This window comes from Cynocephalus volans, chromosome 4, assembly GCF_027409185.1.
Source record: "Cynocephalus volans isolate mCynVol1 chromosome 4, mCynVol1.pri, whole genome shotgun sequence".
NCBI lineage: Eukaryota > Metazoa > Chordata > Mammalia > Dermoptera > Cynocephalidae > Cynocephalus > Cynocephalus volans.
In genome coordinates, this window is record NC_084463.1 from 53,927,217 (window position 1) to 53,949,530 (window position 22,314).

General features: G+C 39.3%; 1 protein-coding gene and 1 pseudogene across 1 annotated transcript in view; both read right to left on the bottom strand.

Annotated features, from left to right (window-relative positions):
- Positions 1 to 13,313: 13,313 nt before the first annotated feature.
- Positions 13,314 to 14,042, bottom strand: LOC134376139 (rRNA-processing protein UTP23 homolog; annotated as a pseudogene).
- Positions 14,043 to 15,663: 1,621 nt separating this feature from the next.
- LOC134376141 (zinc finger protein 260-like) overlaps positions 15,664 to 22,314 on the bottom strand; it is a 34,339-nt gene continuing 27,688 nt past the window's right edge. The window contains exons 2-7 of the mRNA XM_063094801.1: positions 20,351 to 20,477; positions 20,012 to 20,101; positions 17,859 to 18,500; positions 17,181 to 17,612; positions 16,596 to 16,931; positions 15,664 to 16,100 (exon numbers count right to left, since the gene is read on the bottom strand). Of these exons, the coding sequence (XP_062950871.1) occupies positions 15,664 to 16,100; positions 16,596 to 16,931; positions 17,181 to 17,612; positions 17,859 to 18,500; positions 20,012 to 20,101; positions 20,351 to 20,477 (2,064 nt within the window). The remainder of the gene's footprint in view (positions 16,101 to 16,595; positions 16,932 to 17,180; positions 17,613 to 17,858; positions 18,501 to 20,011; positions 20,102 to 20,350; positions 20,478 to 22,314) is intronic.

Below are 22,314 nucleotides of genomic sequence, written 5' to 3' on the forward strand. Positions count from 1 at the left end.
CCTCTTAAAAGTGTAAAGAATTTACACATATACTAATAAAAAACCCCAAACGTAATTTTACATGAAAAAGTTAAGGTGTAAGATGCCATGTCTAATGTGCCACAATTCTTGTAGAAAAAGGGCCAGGGATGGATGAGGGGGAAGCAGGCAGAGGCGTGTCTATAAATGACATTGTTTTAAACAGGACTCACAAATAACTGGTTTCAGTGGTTTCCGGGGTGGAGACTGGGGAGCTGTTGTGGGAGGGAGGTGACTCACTGTGAGCTCCTTGGGGACACAGTGCTGCATCTTCTTCAGGCCGTTGTGTCTTTTGCCAGCTTCCTTTCAGTGCACTTTGTTTACATTTCTTTGGAATAAAAGTAGCGCTGAGATTTGACCTTTTCTCATTGAGTTTCAAGAGTTTTAACATGGCATAAAATTGTTTGTAATAAGAACTATTTAATTAAAACGATGTGCAGATGTCTATGTACTGAGTAGTAAACGCTCTCCTTTCAGTCCCTAACCGGCCAGTTGTACCCTCTCCAGGTAACCACTGTAGACACTTTGGGTTTTGTTTTCATCATTTTGACCAAAAATTATGCAGACATGGTAACCATATATTTGTGGACTGATACATTTCACCTCTTTTTATAGCTAGGCATACATTTCACCTCTTTTTATAGCCATGTAAAATACTACAATATTCCATTTTGCACATTCTTTCCCTTTAATATATCGAAGATCTTTCCACATTAACACATATGAATCTACCTCCAGTGCAATGGCTTCACAGTATTCTGTCCTGTGGATTAACCACAAATCTTCTACTAATGGGCATTCGAGTTCTTTCCTGCTTTTGCTTTGACAAATATTGCTGCAACCTCACTGAACATACCTTTGGCATACCACATGAGGACATCTGACAGACTCATCGAAATGGAATTACATTTTCCAAATGTTGATGTTGCCAAACCTCCCTCCAAATGGTTGCATTGGTGTCCACAGTTTCTATGAGTACAGATCAGTGCCTGTTTCCACACATCAGCACAAATACTGGGCATTATTAAACTTATTTATCTTTTCCAAACTTCTAGGTAAAATATGTTAATTTGCCTTTATTTAATTATTACAGACACAGTCCATATTTTAAAAATATTAATTGAACTTGTATATTTTATTAGCTTCCCTCCATTCTCCACTCTTCTTTAGACATGATCATTTACTTTTTCTATATTGTTTGATTTACTACTTTTTAAATTTTATTATAGAAAATTTTAAGCTTATATAAAAGTAGAAACAAATGAACCTATCTTCCAGCATTAACAATGATCATGTGTTGGCCAATCTTATTTTCTGTTTATCCTCACCTGCTCTCTACTGCTCACTCCACTATCTTTTTGTAAAGCATCTCAGGCATCATAATGTATCATCCATACTATTTTTTATATCTGTAAAAGATAAGTAATCTTTGGAAAAGTAATATCTAAGTCACACCTAAATAATAGCAATAATTTCTTTACTTCATCACATATCTAGTCAAAGTGTGCTTGTCTGAATTAAGATCAAATTGCAGACTCTTTACTGAGATGGTTGACATGTCTCTCAAGGCCATTTTACTCTTCAAGTATCTTTCATTCTCCCTCCTTTTCCCCTTGACATGTATTTGTTAAACTCTTCGGTGTGGTTATTTTTTGTAAAGACTTTTAGTCTTCGTGTTGCTAATTGTGTCTCTATGCACCACTGAACATCTTATCTTTCTTTATCCTTGTATTTCCTCTGAATTGGTATTTAGATCTACAGCTTTAAGTATTAGTATCATTTTTTTTTCTTTTGGCGAGTGTCCTTAATAGGTGATATTGTGTTTTCACATTTGGTGGCTCATGATGTCTGATTACATTTGCTGTGATGTTAATGTCATAAATAGTGATTTCCTACATGTACTAATTCATTAGGGAGTTAAATACAAGTCTGTATTGATTATAAACAAATTAATATATTATTTTACAGGGAGGTATTAGAATCCATACTGATTATATATAGAAAAGCTACTTGTATTTACATACGTTTTAACCAAACATCTTATTACATTTTCTTACTAATCCTTGTCGTTTTGTACAGGATTCTCTAGAACTTTCTCATTAATTATGACATCTGCCAGTTACAGTCATTTTGGACTCTTTGTTTCCAGTGTTTTATACCCTCCTTTTATTCTGGCATTGTTATGTCTTCAGCTTTTACCCCATTTTGAGCAGCATCACAGTGAGAGCGCACCCTGCCCCCACCCTGTGTGTTAACAAGGGGATATCTGTGGTGCCATTTCACCTTGTAGAGAAAATCTTACCATGGACGGGCCTGATTGATCTCTCCTGCACTGTCCACCTCAGGACAAGGAGCAGGGGTGCCACTCTGGCTGTAGACATGACCTCAGCCCACCTCCGTTCTAGCCCAGGACCTTTCCTCTGGCCTCTCACCGTACTGGAGTCTGAAATGTGTGGCTTTGTCTCCCAAAGCCAGGCCATGTCGTCACAGAAAATCGAAGATGTGATAAAAAAAAAAATAGCGTAAAAAGCTGTAGAAAGTTCACATGTCTTTTCTGTATTTGAGGCTCAGTCTGAGGTTCTGAGTCAGGAAGATATAGCTTGAATCCCAGGCTCCACAATTCTTAATATTGGGAAATTACTCCATTTGCTTTCTCTTTCTTTTAAAATTTAATTCCTTACACTAAAAATAGGGTCCCGTGACTTATAATTAAAGAAGTATAAGAAGATAGAAAGTAAAATGTTTTCTCAAAACCTGCTCCCAAGCCCCTTCCTGGTCACACATTTGGCCCCCAGTGCTCTCCATTAAATCCAGAAGTTTCCACCCTAACCTCACTTTCCACCCCACCTTCTGCTACTCCCCAGTTGCTCACCAGGCTCCTCCCAGCCAGGCTCCCTTTCAGGGTGAGTTTTGCACTGACTGCCTTTTAACCCAGCAGAGAGCTAAGGCCTGTCCCCTTACTTGATTCAGGGCTCTTAAGGCACCTTCCCACATGTGAGAAGTGTTAGAAAACTAGGGGGGATCTGTCTCTCAGAGAGTGCAAAACCTCCAAGACCAGGATAGGAGGGAAAGGCTTTATTACTTGCAAGTAACGAAAACACTGGGGACTTCTCCCAAAGAAGCACTTCCCTGAGAAAGTAAAGAGGTTTACTTATACAGCCAAATTTCTGATTAACTGTCTGCTCAAGTTTTCAGAGGTCCTCTATGTAAGAGGATACAAGCTTGTTCTATTTGTGTTGGTTGACTATTGGACACAGTTCACTGGTGAGTTCTGAAGACAAATTTGCATTTGGGCCTGGGAAGGGATGTAAACTTTGGGTAACACTGGGACTCCAGGAAGTAGTCACATGGGCTAACCTTTGAGCCCTCAGATCATAGGTGGCAAATTGAGACTTCTCTGTTATGGTTGACCCATTACAAAAAAACTGGGCAAGGTAGCTTGTGGAAATCCTGCCTCTTCCATGGGCAGAGATTTTTGCATTCAAGTGAGGCAAGTTTACCAAAGTTCATCTCTGGGGTCTGTATGTCATTTTCACCTGGTATATATTGAGGACAGTCTAGTACCTAAGGGTTCATGACTTTCTGCCACCTCACACAACAACAGAAACTCAGAATAAAGGGTTATGACCAGTTCACCTTCCATTTTGGATATTTTAGTGGGGGTGCGTACCTGTGCATTTAGGGGACGCTGGACCCTAGGTTACAAATTTTCCCCTGAGATATTCCACTCTTGATTCTTGAGGGATCAGGGATGGTGGTATTCTTCTATAACTTTTCTCTGCTGGCTGTGGATGTCAAGCCTGCTCTGGTTAAAAGAGCTGAACCCTCAGGCTGCCAAATTATGTCCTGGGATCACTATCAGAACTCTGTAGTGGCTGATACTGTTTCATTACTGTCATCTGAAGCTTGAATTGCTCCAGGTAAGAGATGATGAATTTTACAAGCAAGTTGAAAAGGTGGGGTCTAAACAGTAATAGTAGGAGCAGCAATACCAGTGGTCCTTGAGGGCAAAAAACAAGTGAATCTAGATATTGCAGGCTTAACAGGTTCCCAGATGAAGTCAGCTCTATTTTCTTGTTGGATGAAAGATTCTAACCAAGAAGCTTGTTCATAAATTTGCTTGTTAATGATGTCTATCTCTCTTGAAGTATTTACCCATATACAGCAAGAACAGTTAGTAATGACACATATACACACTGGTTTTGACAAAAGATAATCTAAGGTGTGGCAGTCATTCAGTACCATATTAGCTAGAGAATTAAGAGAAGCCTACAGGTTTTCAAGAGATTTGCCTACTGATTGGCAGGAATTCAAGTTAAATTTCTCAGAGTAGCTTCATGATATGCAAAACCTCTGCAGGGATCCCCCAATCTGGTGGTCACATGGATGACCCAGGATTAGGCCAATTGTTCCTTTTTGTTTCTGGGTTATATTGTAGATGGTTATTCTACCAGGAGCCAGGCTGCCAAGCATGCACAGTCCTATAAATCTCACGTTGTCTATACATGGATCAGCCACTGAGAAGAGAGGAGGAAAACTTTCCCTTAGGAAATTGATGATCTGGGGGCATATTTGAATGAGCTCCACATAAGATGTACCCCAGTGGAGCACAGGCTCTCTTAGAAAAGGTTGTATGAATTTCCTAATCACTTGTGGTGCCCAGCTTGGAAGATCAGTAGTATTGCATAGTGGAGACAGCAGTCCTCGAGCTTATGCAATGATATTCTTGTCCCATTTCTTCCTGCCTTAGGGATACTGTAACCTAGCCTCCAGAAATTTGCCACAAGCTACCCACAGGCTGCCTTTATTTGGGGGGTCTAAAATGGGATCCCCCCATAGTGTGCTGTTTTGTGGTACCAGTGGGTCTTATGTGGGCTTCAGTTAAGAATTGAGGCTAAAAGTTATGGGGTAAATAGAAGACCTGTTTCTATTGTGTTTAGTGGAGCAGGTCAGCCATCGAACTTCCTTCTTCATGGTATTGCCAACTAGGGGTGAGATGTTCATACACTGTATGGATTGCATGGAGCCTAGCTGGATGGCAAGTCACAAGCTTCATTGTAGACTGCTACACCAGGAAGTCAATATTATAAGTTCCTTGGATGGTTTAGGCAATGGGCCACAGACATCTAGCCTGAGGATGTTGATGGCATATTCACCATCGTGATAGGTTTTGTCCTTGGGTTTTAGTTTGGGAAAATTTTACCACTGGATTTGTGGCTCAGAGACCATTGGCTGGTAGGACCAAATGAGAAAAACAACACAGAAGAAACAACAGGATCATGTAACTTATCTGTATGTGTCTGTCTTATAAACAGATACCTTAACCCTGATACAAGCTTGCTGGTGCATCTTACCTCGGTCATGGTGAAATCCACTAGCAGTTGGGCTCGTTTACCCAGGAGTGATGGGTCCAGGGGATCACATCTTGCAGTTTGAAAGAAGAGTACATAGCAATACCAGGTGGGCCTACTCCACATCGAAAGGAGCTGATCCTTTGGGGATCCAGTCTTTCAAGTTTTTGGATATATCCAATTCCTGGGTTGTAATGGGTGCAGCTTAACCTTGGTGGGGATGGGGAGTCTGAGATTGACATAATTATTAAGTGCAGAAATTACAGTTTCCAGATGGATTACATGTTTTACTGTCTTTTCTATTTCCCCATCTGAGCAGGATACAGAATTGAACCTGCCAGGATGAGGCTTCCATACAGCATCTCAAAGGGGCTGAGCCCCAACTTTCCCTTTGGTGCTGCTCAGACATGAGATGAGGCTTCAGAGAGAAGTTTCAACCAGTTCTCCTGAGTTCCCTGGCACATCGTAGCGAGGGTCACCTTGAGAGTCTTATTAGCTCTTTCAGTCTTCCCTGAAAACTGAGATCTCCAGGCAAAGTGTTGCCTCTATTGTACACCCATTACCAGGGACATTTTTGTTACCATGTTGGAGACAAAGGGTGATTTGTCATCACTCTAGATGGTCCTAGGCAGGCAAAACCAGGGAATGTTTTCTTTTAGTAAGGCCTTTATGACCCTCCCTGCCTTTTCAGTTTGACAGAGAAAAGCTTCTTTCCACCCTGTGAAGGTGTCTATGAACATTAGGAGATACTTAAATCCTCCAGGGGCTGAGGACATACCAGTGAAGTCAACCTGCCAAGCTTCCCCTGGCAAGGTTCCCCTTAATTGTGCTGCCTATTCCAGAGAAGGTCCCAGAAGCCCGGTTTGAGCATGGGGTTTTTTTGACAGTGAACACACTGATTTTATACCTTGTTTATTTTTTCCCTTAGCCATGGGATTTTTATTATCCAGAAGAGCCAGTTGTGCATGGCTTCTTTGCCATAACAAGAGGAGTTATGCACATGCTTGTCAGTCACCTGTGTCAAGTGTTCAGGCAACCCTGTCTTCCCCTTTTTGTTCATAGCCCATGCCCCTGAGTTAGAGCTTTGGTGACATCCATCTTGCCTCACCTCTTGAAATTCTGTAGGGGAATTCTTTGGTTCAGACTCATAGAGAGGTATGGAAGGAAGCCAAGGGATTTAAAGAGAAAAAGAGTAAGGCTAGGCCTGTGAATGAGACTGACTCTATTTTCCCTACAGAGGACACTGTTACTTTTCCACTCCTCAGTCATGAGACCCCCAGGGCAAAAGATTACCACATGGGCCTCCCTAAAAAAGTAGACTAGGATAAGTGAGGAAACATATTTACTGAGTTGCAAAACCCCTGCTGTAAGAAAATAATCTGATTCATTTTCAGAAATGACTTCTCTGAAAGTGTTTTATTGAGATGGTAATTAGTTACTAGCCCCTTCTGTTTCCTGGAGGGTCACTGAAAAGATAAGGCTCTCCTTGTAATGGTAATTAGTTGCGAGCCCCTTTTGTTTTCTTCATTCCCTGGTTTCTCCCTTCACAAGGCTTTAGTGGGCCTTTTTCATGGACTTGTCCTGACCCCCCAAAGGAATTCCTTGCAAGGGAGTAATAAATCTTAGGCATCATTTGGGAAGATTGTGTACCCTGTAGTACTCAGCCAATGAGGAACTGGAGGAGGGACTTGCGTACTAGGGAATAAGTTGCTTGCTGCAGCTCTTTTTCATGTGAGAGTCCCATTTGCAGACACCTGGACATGCAAGGCCATTACTAAAGTCTCACTTTGCTCTACCTCATGTCTCCATGTCCATCCTTTGGCATTGGATGGGTGAGGGCATTTCTCACAATTTGGGGGCTCATCCATCATCTCTGCGAATGTGGGACTGGGACTCTGATAAAGGGGGAGATGAATCCCACCTGATTTTGGGTGGCCTGCTCTGTTTGGGTGCCCCAGCTTTTTGCAGGACCACAGATACACCTGATATTGTTCTGAAGATGGCAGAAGTGAGGCTGGGGGAAAGAATGTTCCATGGTGGCAACCGGGCAACCTTGTGCATGAGCCAAGATAGGAAATTGAATTATAAGTACTATCTTGGAGGTTGGGCATTTTTGGAGGTGGTCAAGTGGGTGACTAAGACATATACTAGATATGAAATGAGTTTCAAGTCTCAATCTGTGGTTCCATTCTACCTTGAATGAAATGGCCAGAGTGGGTCCTGATATGTGCAAGAAACCTCCAGTAAGGGGGGGGTTGAGTACATGAGAAAACTCAGACTTGGGGATCACTGACCTAAAACAAAAATGGGAAATAAGAATTCTAGGCCTAGGGAAACAAGAAAGTGAGGTGTTAAGGGGATTCTTCCCAACATTCCCTCAGATAGCCCCTTAGGGGAATGTTAAAGGACTGGGAGTATTCCCGGACAAGTAGCAAGAAGAAACAGAAAATGATTAACTACTGTTGTTTTATTTGGACCAAGCAACCAATTCATAAGCCTTCAGTCTTCTGGACACAATTTGGCTCAGAGGAGGACTGGTTCTGTCAGACCCTTGTCCTCTGTGTTAATGATAAATCCTCATCCTCCCAGGAGGAAATGGATTATGTTCTATGCTGACTATTAAGAGTGACTCTCATGTTTCCTCTTAAACTTGAGGGAGAAAACCTCAAGAAAGATTCCTGGGACTCTCTGTCCTTCCTCCTCCTTATGCCCCATAGAATGGGAGACACAAGGGCCCTAGGCAGATTGAATGTTCAGATCACCAAGTGGAGTCCAAACCCTTGGCCCCTGTGAATCCACATCCTAGCCTATGAAAGGAATTAGAACAATTTATGACAGCAAGAACAGATCATTAAATTAGATAGAAGTCTGAGGGTAACCCAGAATTTCCCACATCTCCAGCATCCCCTAGCCTAGTATTCCAGATGCTCAGCATCCTTGACAGAGCCAAGGCCCTTCCCTGTCTCCAGCCTCATTTCCTAACTATCTCTCCTCCCCACTTTACTAGTGAGTGTTCCAGAAACATCCTCTAAGCACACTCCTGTCTCATGGCCTCTGCCAGGCTGTTTTCATGATTCCCCAGACAATACAGGTCCTTCTTCCCTCACATCATCTTTCAGCTTTAAGCTCAAATACCTCCTTCTCAGGGAGGCCTTCCCCAATCACCCCATCTGAAGACAGCACCCTGCCCCCACTTGGTCACATGCCTCTTCCTGTTTGATGTGTCCCTTCACAGCCCTATCTCACTATGTGTGATCTACTTCTCTCTATTCTCCATGTAAAAGCATGGGCATCCCACAGGGCCTTACAACCACCGTTTGTAAGTCTCAGGGCCCTTTAGTCATTACAGAAAACATAGGCACAAGAGAGGAGAAAGATTATCTCAAGAAGTCTAAATGGCAGGGGGAGGGCAGAGCTGTACACAACCTCCCATGTGACCATGAGCAAGCCCCATCCCTGAGAGTGCAGTGGGTGGTCCAAGATGTCTGGATGTGCCACTGTCTTCACCTGTAACAGAGAAAACATGCCTGAAGATCTGGAGCAAAAGACAAGCTATTTGCAGCTCCTTCTTATCCAGGCTTTTGCCTTTGCCACCCCACAGAAGTCCACTCGCCATATAGCATACACGTTAGAACAGCTATTATAAAACAGATGAAAGATAACAAGTGTGTGTGAGGCCATGGACAAAAGAGAACACTTCTACACTGTAGGTGGGAATGAATATTAGTGCAGCTAACTTGAAAAGAGCATGACATTTTCTCAAAAAGCTAAAAATATAACTACCATAGGATCCAGCAATGCCACTTCTAGGTATATAACCAAAGGAATTGATATCACTTTGTTCAATAGATGTCAGCATTCCAATATTTATTGCAGCATTATTCACAATTCCCAAGTTATGGAAACTAGAGAACTTATCAATGTATCAATGAATAAAATATATATGGTATATATATATAATGCAATTCTACTCGGTATTTAAAAAGAAAATTCTGTCCACTGTGACATGAATGAATCTAGAAGACATCATGTTAAGTGAAATAAGCCAGGCACAGAAAAATACCACATAATCTCACTTATATTTGCTCTACAAAAAAGTCAAACCTAAGCTTCTAGTAACCTCCAGTGTACTTGGGGATGAAATGGGGGAAGATGGGAAATAGGGACGTGCTGGTAAATGGTATATGTTAGTCAAAGGGTACAAAGATTCAGTGAGGCAGGAGTAAGTTCTGTTGATCTACTGCACAGAGTGATGAACATAGATAATAGTAATATATTGTGTATTTCAAAGTTGCTAGTGGATTTTAAATGTTCTCACCACATATAAGCACTTGAGTTAATAAATGTTAATTAGCATGATTTGATCATATCACAATGTATACATGAATCGAAATATCACACTATACCTCATTGCTTTGTATTGATTGAATTGTCCCCCAGACTTCATATATTAGAAGCTTAATTCCCACTGTAAATGTTGAGGGTCGGAAACCCTATTATGGTAACTGAAAGGTGAGGCCTTGAAAAGGTGATAAGATTGTATGACCATGCCATAGTGAATGACTTAAAAATGGTGGTCAGGGTTGTAGATCTGAGGGCTTTAAAAGGAGAGCACACGAGAGTCTTTCTCTCTCTCTGCTCCACCATTCTTGCCATGTGAGATGCTGTGTCACTGAAATCACCACTAAAGAAAGCCTCTGCCATAAGTGTTCCCTGGACTTTGGACTTCCCAGCCTCTAAAACTGTAAGCAATAAATTTCATTTTCTTATAAACTACCCAGTTCCAGGTATTTTGTTATAAGCAACAGAAATGGAGTAATACACTCATAAACATGTACAATTATAATTTGTCAATTAAAAACTTTCTTAAATGCCAGGAATTGTCATATTGGATTTAAAAAACCATGATCTAACTACATATTGTGTACAGGAGAAACATTTCAATCAAAAATACAAAAAGGCTGCAAATCAATGGATGAGGACAATATAACCGTTATAGGTATACATGTGCCTAACAAAGTAGCCTAACATTAAATGAAAATCAAAAAGATATTAAGGGAGAAGTAGACAGTTCTCCATAAGTATTTGGAGATGTCAATTACAACTTTAAGTAATGCACAGAACAACTAGGCAAAAGACTGCCTTGGGTTATATTTCACATTACATTATACATTATAAAACAAATTGACTTAACAGACATAAATACATAGAACACACCACCCAAAAACAGAATACAGACTGTCTTCAAAAGCACATGGGCCATTCTCCAGAAAAGACTATTTGCAAGGCCATAAAATAGCCTCAATCTTAGATCCCCATACTGGTTAGCTGACAAAAAATAAAAAAAAGCCTCAATAAATGTGAGGATTAAAATTATACAAAGTATTTTCTCTGACCACAATAGATTTAAATTAAAAATCAGTTACTGAAGGATATTTGAGGAATTCACAATCATGTGAAAATTAAACAACAAACCCCAAATAGCCAGTGAATTATAGCAAAAATCACAAAGGGAATAAAAAGCATTTTGATGATTGAAAACAAAAACACAACATACCACAAATAAACGAGGGCTTGGAAAAAATATATATCTCTAAATGTTTGTATTTTTTTAAAAAATCTGAAATCTATAAGCTAACCTGCCAACATAAAAAACTAAAAAAAGAAACTAAGCAATCCCAACACAGAAGGAAGAAAATAAAAAGAATAGAGTGAGAAACAACAGAGAAATGCTGGTGCTATGTTCTCTGCCCACTGGTATCACAGATGGGGACAGAAGCGTGGCAGGTGGCAGGAACCTCCCTGCACAACAGAACTTCCCAACCTCTGCCCCCAGCCACACACCTCATGCTGAATCCCATTTCATCCTCCTCACTTCTATGCCTCTTTGGGGCCTGGGTGTCCTCCTGTGGGGGCACTAGGGGAAGGGAGGGGGTCACCATGAACTCCAGGAGTCTCCTCTCATGAAAAGAGGCTCTAGGGCCACCGCTAGGTCTGCAGGCTGGACGTATGTTGCAGTTCTCCTCCTGGGACTTCAGGCAAAGCCTGGGCTCTGAAGACCTACCACACATTACTCAGCTCATAATTCAGCTTCTCTGGTGCTGTGGGATGTTTGCTGTGCTGTTGGTCAAAACTGATCTGGCTTGGATGAAAGTCAATGTTTATGGTATTCTACTTTGAATGCTATTCACTTGAAAACTCTGAGATTTCTCTGTCTATTTATTATTTTGATCAGGTTCCATGTTCCCCACCTCCAATTTCTCCACCTTTCTGAAGCCACTGAATGGAGGTCCCTGTGTCTCTCACCATGACAGTGAATTTGTCTACTCCTTAAAGTTCACTGACTTTCACTTTATACATGGTAAGTTTCAGTTGTGAGGTGCACGGACAGCACAACTATTATACCAACCTGACAGACTGAATCTTTATCAGTATAGATTTCACTCTATCTCTAAAAATTCTTTTTGCTGTAAAGTCAATTTTCTCTGGATTGAGTATAGGTAGTTTGGCTTTGATTTGGTTAGTGTTTCCAAAAAATAAACAAACCCATTTATTTCTCTTTAAATTTGATTTATCTACTAATCCTAATAGTTGAGGTCTGCATCTCCTCGTTAGCATTTGGGAGATGCCCAGGGGTATTACCAGAGATAATGAGGCTGTCCTCAGCAGGTGGTGGTGGAGGGAGCAGGGATGGCTCCTGACCCACAGAAACTTGAGAGTAAATATGTTGTTTTGAGCTGACAAGTTGGTGCTATTTCTTATGCAACCATAGAACCAACAGTTCTGTATAAATGTCCCCAAACAGAGCAGCTCCTGGGTTGCTATTTCAGTGGCCCTTCACATCATTATTCACAGTTTCTACAGCATTCTGCCTTGCTACTATGAGGCCCCCAACCGAGGACCACAATATGTAAGCAGAGGACATGTCCACCAATAACAATGCCCTTCCACTGAGAAACCATCTTTTTCAAGCTCACTTTTCCTTTGAAGGAACATTCCTAGATATGCCACAGAATCCTCCTTGTAAGTCACTGGACAGAGCTGGGTCACATTCTCAGCACAAAAGGATCACCAAAGGAAAGATTAGTCTCAGCTAATTATAAAAAGCTCAACCAAAATAACCCCTTGCATGAATCTGTAGAAGAGAATAACAAGAACAAATCAAGAATTTGTCACAGATCAAAGACAGCTCTTTTCATAGCCAAACAGCAGTCTGTGAGAGCCTCCTACTGATTTGTCAAACAGTAATTTTGTAAATTATGATAATAATTATTGCCAATGATATCTGCAGATTATATGAGGGTACTTCAAAAAGTTCATGCGAAGATTCCCATTACCTTTTAATTCTATTTTTCCACACTTTTTGAAGTACTCTCATTGTTTGCCAGGTGCCAGGTAATATTTGAAGCACTTTATCTAATTTACTCCTCACCATGACACTTTGAGGCAGGCTCCATTATTACTCCCTTACTGAATATGAAGACAGAAGCCCAGAGTGCCTACTACAGTCTAAAGTCACACACAAGTGGGTGTCAGAATAATCGTGCTGCCCTCTTTGTGGCAGGACACGCACAGCACCCCATCACAGCAAACAAACACACACCATCTCCCAGTTCCATGGCACTCGGTACACACACTTACTCCTATGCTGCTGCCCCATTTAAAGAAATGAGAAACAAAAATGAAGGGGAAACCACCCTTCCGGACACTTCTTTTCACTGAGTAGAAAAAAACTAGTATTATTCACAGCTGTTTAAATTAATTCAGACTTATACTGTTAACAATTTTGTAACTGATTTCTGCATTCCTATGGAAATAATGTTTTTTTTATTATTCCAGTGTTTTTTGTTGTTTTTGAGTTTTTAAAATTGTAAACCCTTTCTAGTTTTAAAGATAAATTCATTTTTCATATTTGAATGTCTTTAAAAGTATCCAAATGATTCATTATCCTGCATTGTGCTTCTCATAAAGTACTTTTGAAGTAGATCTGTTCCAGATTCTTTTTCTTCTTCTCTTCTTCTTAGAAGCAGGTAATTTTCTGTCCCGTACTTTTTTCTTTTCCTTCAAACAGCTAAGAGCATTGGGAACACTTATTTTCTTGCAATTTTTTCTTCTCCGTTCAGGGTTTTTCACTAGCTCTGTTCCTCTTTGAATTGCTCAATTCTTTGTTTCTCATGCACTGAGACAAACTGACATGACTCTACTGCTTAAATAAAGGCAATTACTTTGGCAGAAGGTTTGTCCAAGACTATAGTGCTCTAAATAATAGATATGAGAGGAACCCCGGGCCTTTTCTTTACTTTCACAGATAATGATCCTGTGTTTGCCACAAAATACTGAAGGATTTCCCTCTTCAACCATTGAAAACAGGCATTCTGATTCACTCACTGCATTCTTGAAATGGGGACAATTTCAAACCTGGCCTGTTTCTGCAATCGGTTTTGCCCCATATAAATTCTTTCCCAATGTTTCTAATTCTTTTAACACACATCTGGTGGTGCACAGCTGTCTCCCCCACAATTTAGTGGGGTAGCTACTTCCACAGCTGGATGCAGCCCCAGTTCCACTTGACAGGTGCCATCCTGCGGGATCTGGTATGGTTTGTGGACTCCAAAATTGTTACAGAAGAAGCAATGATGCATCTAGGGCATGTTTTTGCCTTGTGATCTTCATGCCTGGTTTACCAGGACCAAAGCCAGTGGACCAGGAAGCAGCAGGAAATGTCTCATGCATGCCCTTAATCTACTAATGTACCCAGCATCAATCTTTCTATTCAAGCCACTGACTGGCTCTTTGTTAGTTTCAAACATTAATAAAACATCTTCTTTACTTGAGACAGTTTTGCAATAATGGTCATACAAATTTGCCTACAATAGCACAGCAGAAAAAAGTATGTAGTGAAATACTTTAGACTTAATATATTTAACAGGACATAAAGAAGTTAGAGTAGCATTTATGCAGAAAATTCTAATGTAAGTCTTAATTCTAAAATAAATAGATGCCAGTAGCACTTTCTATACAAATATTTAAAAAATATTTCTGAAATGGTATTTATTATCATTATTATTTTTAAAAATTTACATCTGTATTACCTATATTAATTTTCATTCATTTCAAATTTCCTGATATATAAAAACTTTGAAACTTAGGTTGAAAGCTTTGACACATTAAAGATAATTATAAAGATTTACTTTATTTTCACTATAAAATGTGATGTCTCTGCCTGATAAGGTGTTTCCTATTTGTTGTGTTGTTTCTCCCTGTAATTTGATTTTCCCATAAACTGACTTGAGAATAAAAGAAAACAAAACAGTATTCTGTCCTGTGTGAATCATCTGATATACAAGGACTGGAAACTTCTCTCAGAAAGTTCATAAACTAAATTAGCTACAGTAGGATGTTTTTAACACAAACAGATCACATATAAAATGGCTCAACAGAGTATTTCTCACTAATGTAAACCACAAATGGAAGTTTTGGGGTAGAGGTATGGGAAGGTCTCTGCTCTCTTCAGTCAATTTGTTCTGTGTTGAATCATGGTGGCCCTCTCCCACTGATGGCTCCCAAGTCCACCATAGGGGTCACCAGTACTTCAGTCCCAGACAGCATGGAATATCAGGAAAAACAGCATGGAATTTTTTTGCTACCTGTCCTGGAAGTAACGTTCACCACTTGTATCCAGATTCTCCTGAACAGAGCTCAGTTACAAGGTCCCACACACAATAATTGGAGGCTGAGTATACAGGCTAACTGTGGGTACAAAAGAAAAGATAGTGGATTGGGGAAAATACAAAGCCAATTTCTGCCACACAGGATTTCTCCCTTGTGCAAATTCTTTGATGATTATTGTGGTGTGAATTATGACAAAAGATGTTTCCACATTCATTACAGTTGGCTTTCCATATCCACAAGTTCCATATCCACTAATTCAACTAATTGTGAGTGAAAAAAAATTGAAAACAAAGTAAAAAATAATAATACAACAACACAAGTAAAACCAACAGAACAGTAACACAAATATTTACATAGTATTTACATTGTACTCAGTATTATACATAATCTAGAGAAAATGTAAAGCATATGGCAGGAAGTACATAGGCAAAACCCAAAAAATACACCCCTTTATACAGGCATTTAAGCATCTGCAAATTTTGCTATCTGAGAGGGATCCGGGAGCCAATCTCCTATAGATATTGAGGGACACCTGCACATTTATGGGGACTCCATTAGTGTGAATTCTCTAATGCATCTTTCAGTGTGATTTCCTGAAAAGGTTTTTCCACATTCATTACCCTCATAGGTTTTTCTCCCCTGTGTGAATTCTCTCATGTCTAACAAGGGCTGAATTCTGGCAAAACCTCTTCCCACAGTCATTACATCCAAATGGTTTCTTACCTGTATGAATTCTCTGATGTGAATTAAGGTTTGATTTACGGTGGAAAGTTTTTCTACATTTGTTACATTCGTATGGTTTCTCACCTGTGTGAATTCTCTGATGTCTGGTGAGGTCTGAATTTTGGTTAAAAGTTTTCCCACACTCTTTACATTCATATGGTTTCTCACCTGTGTGGGTTCTCTGATGTACAGTGAGATCTGACTTCCGGTAAAAGGTTTTTCCACATTCATTACAACCATAGGGTTTTTCTCCTGTGTGAATTCTCTTATGTCTTGTGAGGTCAGACTTCTGCTGAAAGGTTTTTCTACATTCATTACATTCATGGAGTTTCGCACCTGTTTGAGTTATCTGATGTACATCAAGGTCTGATTTACAGTAGAACATTTTTCTACATGCATATGATTTCTCACCTGTGTGAATTCTCTGATGCCTGTTGAGGTGTGATTTGCTGTAGAAAGTTTTCCCACATTCTTTACATTCATATGGTTTCTCACCTGTATGAATGCTCTCATGCCTGCTGAGGTGTGACTTCCAGTGAAATGTTTTTCCACACTCATTACATTCATAGGATTTTTCACCAGTGTGCGTACTCTGATGAATCCTGAAGTGTGACTTCAGGCAAAAGGTTTTTCCACATTCATTACATTCATATGGTTTCTCAGCTGTGTGAATTCTGTGATGTACATTGAGACACGATTTACTGTAGAAACTTTTATTACATTCTTTACATCCATATGGTTTCTCACCTGTGTGAATTCTCTCATGTTTAATGAGGGCTGACTTCTGACAAAACCTCTTCCCACAGTCATTACATTCATATGATTTCTCACCTATGTGAATTCTCTGATGCCTGTTGAGGTGTGATTTGTTGTAGAAAGTTTTCCCACATTCTTTACATTCATATGGTTTCTCACCTGTATGAATGCTCTCATGCCTGCTGAGGTGTGACTTCTGGTGAAAGGTTTTTCCACACTCATTACATGCATAGGGCTTTTCCCCTGTGTGAATACGCTGGTGAATCTTGAAGTGTGAGTTCAGGGTAAAGCTTTTTCCACATTCATTACATTGATAAGGTTTCTCACCTGTATGAATTCTCTGATGTACATTAAGGTATGATTTACTGTAGAAAGTTTTTCTACATTCTTTACATTCATATGGTTTCTCACCTGTATGAGTTCTCTGATGCCTGGTAAGGTCTGACTTCTGCCAAAACCTCTTCCCACAGTCATTACATTCATATGATTTCTCACCTGTGTGAATTCTCTGATGCACATTGAGGTGTGATTTACTGTAAAAAGATTTCCAACACTCTTTGCATTCATATGGCTTCTCACCTGTGTGAATTCTCTCATGTCTAATGAGAGCTGACTTCTGGCAAAACCTCTTCCCACAATCATTGCAGTCATATGATTTACCTGTGTGAATTCTCTGATGTACATTGAGGTATGATTTAGTGTAAAAAGATTTCCAACATTCTTTACATTCATAGGGCTTCTCACCTGTATGAATTTTCTGATGTATAGTGAGGGCAGACTTATAGTAGAAAGATTTCCTACATTCTTTACATTCATATGGTTTCTCACCTGTGTGAATTCTCTCATGCCTGTTGAGGTGTGACTTTTGGAGAAAGATTTTTCCACACTCATTACATCCATAGGACTTTTCCCTTGTATGAATTCTCTGATGTACATTGAGCTGTGACTTACTGTAGAATATTTTCTTACATTGTTTACATTCATATGTTTTCTCACCTGTGTGAATTAGTTCATGTCTAACAAGGGCTGACTTTTGGTCAAACATCTTCCCACAGTCATTACAGTTATATGATTTCTTACCTGTGTGAATTCGTGAATGGACAGTGAGGTGTGATTTACTATAAAAAGATTTCCAACATTCTTTACATTCATATGGTTTCTCACCTGTGTGAATTATCTCATGTCTGCTGAGGAGTGACTCTTGATGAAAGGTTTTTCCACATTCATTACACCCATAACAGTTTTCCCCTGTGTGAATTCTCTGATGCATAGCAAAGTCAGGCTTCTGATAGAAAATTTTATCATGTTCATTAAACACACAGGGCTTCTCCCCTATATGTGTTCCCTTATGTGAAGTAAGATGTGATTTATTAATGAAAGTTTTTTCACATTCACAGTTATAGAGTTTTTCTCCTGTGTGTATTTTTTCATGTTTAGTGAGTTGATGCTTTATATAGAATGTTTTCCCACACACACCACATTGAAACGTTTTCCTAGATACCTGACTTATATCTTGGGCAATCAAAGCTAGCTCATCCAATAATTTTCCATGTTGATTATATTTACAGGATGTCTCTACTGTATGAATCTTCTTATGTGTAAATATTATTGGCTCTGTGTTGAAGGCTTTCTCTTGTTCACTCTGTTCAAAATGATGTTGCCCAGATTGAACCTTGTTATGCTGACTAAGATGTTCATGATGTCTGTACAATTTCCCAGTTAAAGTGTGGCCTTCAGCTTTCTCTGTAGCATGCATCTCATCAGGCTCTCTAAAAACAAGTGTGTTCTGGCACACATTAAACTCCTCAGACCTCATTCTTGAATAGTTTCCAGTTGAAATATAGTTTGAGCTCAAATTAAATGTTTTTCCCTCAACTCTTTCTTCAGTTGATGTGTTGCTCTTAGTGAGCTCAACATGCCACAAATGTTTATCATGACTTTCATGACTCTTCTCAATTAGTTCATCAACTATCTGGACATCTGAAGTGAAAAAAACCCAAAACAACAACAAAACAAACCAAAAAAGCCATATCAGTGAACTACACATAAGCATATCTTATTGAATGCTCATGTAAAGGTAAAGATGTTCCTTCCAATCCTAGTTCATAGGATTTTATAAATGGGTATTGGACTTATGAGTATATGGGTTTTCTTCCTACTGACAATGTAAGAAGTAGTATTAATATATATTTTTTCTTTTTTTTCTTTTTTTGTCTTTTTCGTGACCAGCACTCAGCCATTGAGTGCACCGGCCATTCCTATATAGGATCCGAACCCACGGCGAGAGCGTCGCTGCGCTCCCAGCGCCACACTCTCCTGAGGGCGCCACAGGCTCGGCCCTTAATATATTTTCTTATGTTAAATCATGCTTTCCTTTTCTTCTTTACTTGATTTTTCATTTATAATTCTTGAGGAAATATTTCATAAACATGTTTGCCCACTGCCTAGTCATAGTTTTCAAATGAGTGCATATCACCTGCCATTTGTTCACCCTGTTCTATTTCTCTTTCTTATTTTTATACCATCAGTGGGTGTTTCCTGCTGCTCTCTTTCACATTATACTGCTTTAAAGATGGCAATGTTTTCCTGGCTCAGCTACCTGTAGGTGCAGGAATGAGCCAGTTTTCTATCACATACAGAAGAATAGAGTTGAGATTCAGAATTTTGCACCTATGTTTATATAGTTTTCATTCCTCCCTGGGGAATGACTATGGGCATCTGAACATTCTTCTAATAAAAAATATTTTTTACTAGTTAAAAATAGCTTCCTCCAAATTCTCATTTAACAAGACTTTCTGCACTTCTCAAAACCATTACAGTACATGATATTCCAGTACACTACCCTGGGTACCCTTTACCAGATGGTCTAAAACAGTTGTTTCTGCAGCGCAGGCTCTGACCACCATCTTTGAGAAATGTTTCATTTCTTTTTTTTAACCTTACCTCAGGTGAACTTGTATTTTTCCCATAATTTTTTTTCCCATAATTTTTTATACACACACTCCTGCTTGATAATTTAGTGTTTCTAAAGGTTTCTGTTTCATGCACTGAAGTTTTGGCTGTCTTGTACTTTCAAAAAAAAAAATAAAGCCTCCTCTACATTTCTCATACTTTTTGTTGTTTTAGAATGATTTCCATAAAGAGAGAAGAAAAATGTTAACCTTTCTTTCTTTTTTTTTTTTTAAGTGGCTGGCCGGTAAGGGGATCCAAACCCTTAACCTTGGTGTTGTAATACTGTACTCTAACCCATCAAGATAATGAGCCAGCTCTGAAAAAGGCTAACTTTAAACTCTTTTCCCAAACATCAGTATAAGCCCCTAAATACAAGACCCTTGGTTTCAAGAAGATTAAATAATGCACTTGTTTGGTGTATGTAAATTAGCTGTCCTCAGGTCTGGGACCTGGAAAATAAATGGTAGAAATAGTTGAACACTGTCAATATCTGCTGGTCTTTAGTCTTCCTGGCCTCTACCAAGGATGAACTGACTGACCTGGGAGGTTCTGGACTGGTTCTTCTAACATCCATGGCTCTGCTCCTTGCTCCAATTTGAAGATCAGCTCAGGTTTGGTAAAGCAGTGTCCTGTTAATGGGAAATAACATACGACTTTGACAAACTGCTAAGTCGGGTCCTTGAAAGAATGATAAGAGCTAAACTTCAGAAGCTGTGCAATGAAGGGGCTGATTTGATCTTTTGTTAGAAAGAGATGACACTCACATTCATCATGAATGAAATCTTACCTAAATAGTATTAAACCTTTTAAATGGTTCCTTTATGTACCACCAAAGAAGAAAGTCTTACTTCTGGGATGTATGGAGGTGTGTCACTCACCCAACGACACTAGGTTGCTGTAGGTCTCCAGCATCACATCCCTGTACAAAGTCCTCTGAGCATCAACCAGGTCCTGCCACTCCTCCCAGGTGAAGTCCACAGCCACATCCTCAAATGACACCAATCCCTGTAATGGCACATTTCTCCTGAAGTCAACAGCCCTGGGTCACTAAAAAGAAATCTGGGAGTTCACACTTATATGTGTGTGTGTCTGCGTGTGCATGCACACATGTGTGCATGTGTGATATGTATTTTACATAAGATGCAGCTTCTTTGTAATGCATATGGGGGGAGAAGGAAAAATCACAGCAAAAATATCCTGCCACTGCAATTATTTATTAAGTATTAAAAATGCTATTACCATGCTTACATTATAGATCTAATACTATCATTGTTGCTCATATAAAAGTATGAATAAAATTCCGCTCTTCCAAGGAGCTTATAATTGGGTATGAAGACCAGATAGTTAAAGGAGATGGAAAAAAATATAGTTCTATTTTGTGTTCAGTTTGCACTTCACTGAGATGCTAAAGATATTTAGCTCTTCCATGTGAACCATGTATTCTCATAAATATATGGAGACATCAAAAGTCCAGTCTTAAGAACACAAAGAACACACCCTACATTAATAGAATTATACACAGCACTCTGTCTAGGTGAGTGATCCTGTGCCATGATAAGAGATAAACACAATATTGAAGGAACTAATTAGGGAGTGATTCTGTATTTAACTTTTTGACCTAATTCTAACAACAAAATATTTTATGCACTTATTGTTGTATTTTCTTTACTTATAAATTGAAAGCACATACAAAGGCATCCCCAAATTTCTTCCCTAACATACCAAGAGTAACACACAAGAATCGCTTGTGTGCATTCTAGGGTGAAGACTTCTACTTTTCAAACCACAGGGTGTGAATAATGAGATCCTATATGAACAGGTAAGTTACATGACCAGATTTCCATTTTAATACTCATCCATTAGAAGAAGAAAAGGTAAGGGCTTAAGAGAGAGTCAAAAGGAAAAAAAACTAGGGTGACAGATCACCACATACATCAGGACATAAAGCAGTAAGCATACAGAAGATGGGAGTAATTCTATATAAGAATAAAATTAAACAAACCCAAACAGGAACAAAATGTGGTACTAATTTCCTGTGCAGAGGTAAAATTAAGAGTTTTACTCCCAGGCTATCTACATGATCACAGCTATTTAGGTAGTCGCACTATAAAGTGAAATTTTGAAAATGGGAAAAGAATATGAAAAGTGAAACATACTTGGACACATTATATTTGAAAAACCTGTGGGGATGTCCTAATGGCATTTAAAATGGAAGAAGAGAAATAGACTCTAAATACCCAGAAAACATTTTCTGAGTTTATTCCACAAATGAAGTATTAAGAAGTCTACCATATAATTTATCATATTCATAGTTCTACGAAGCAAATAATTCCTTGATTACCCACATAGACATTATGGAGGCACTTTCAGAAATACATTTTATGTTTCTATTTTTGCATATAAAAGCTTGGAAAACACTCCATCCTAACAATCAAAAAGTAGAAGACATTAAAAAAAAAAAAAACTTCTTGAATACATATGAGAGGAGAAAACACAAGGCAAACCACTGTCCCCAAGATGAGAGAGGCAGAGAGGCAAATATATGAAGTCAAGGCTTACAGGAGCAGAGACTTACTAGCAGAAACCACCATGGGAGCCAGAGCTAGAGCAGGACAACCTGATTTGTGACTGAGGAGGCTCAGCATAGACAAATTTAAGAGTTAAAAACTCCAGGGGGACCAGGACATAAATGGGCCAGCAGAATATTGTAGAATTTACCTCCCAGAGCTCGACCAGTTTCATATAGTAAATATTATTATTTTTAAGGATGCTTCCTCCTAGTAAATATTACTAGTCTATATACCTGGAGTTCCAGATGACAAAGACATTAGATATGCTTACC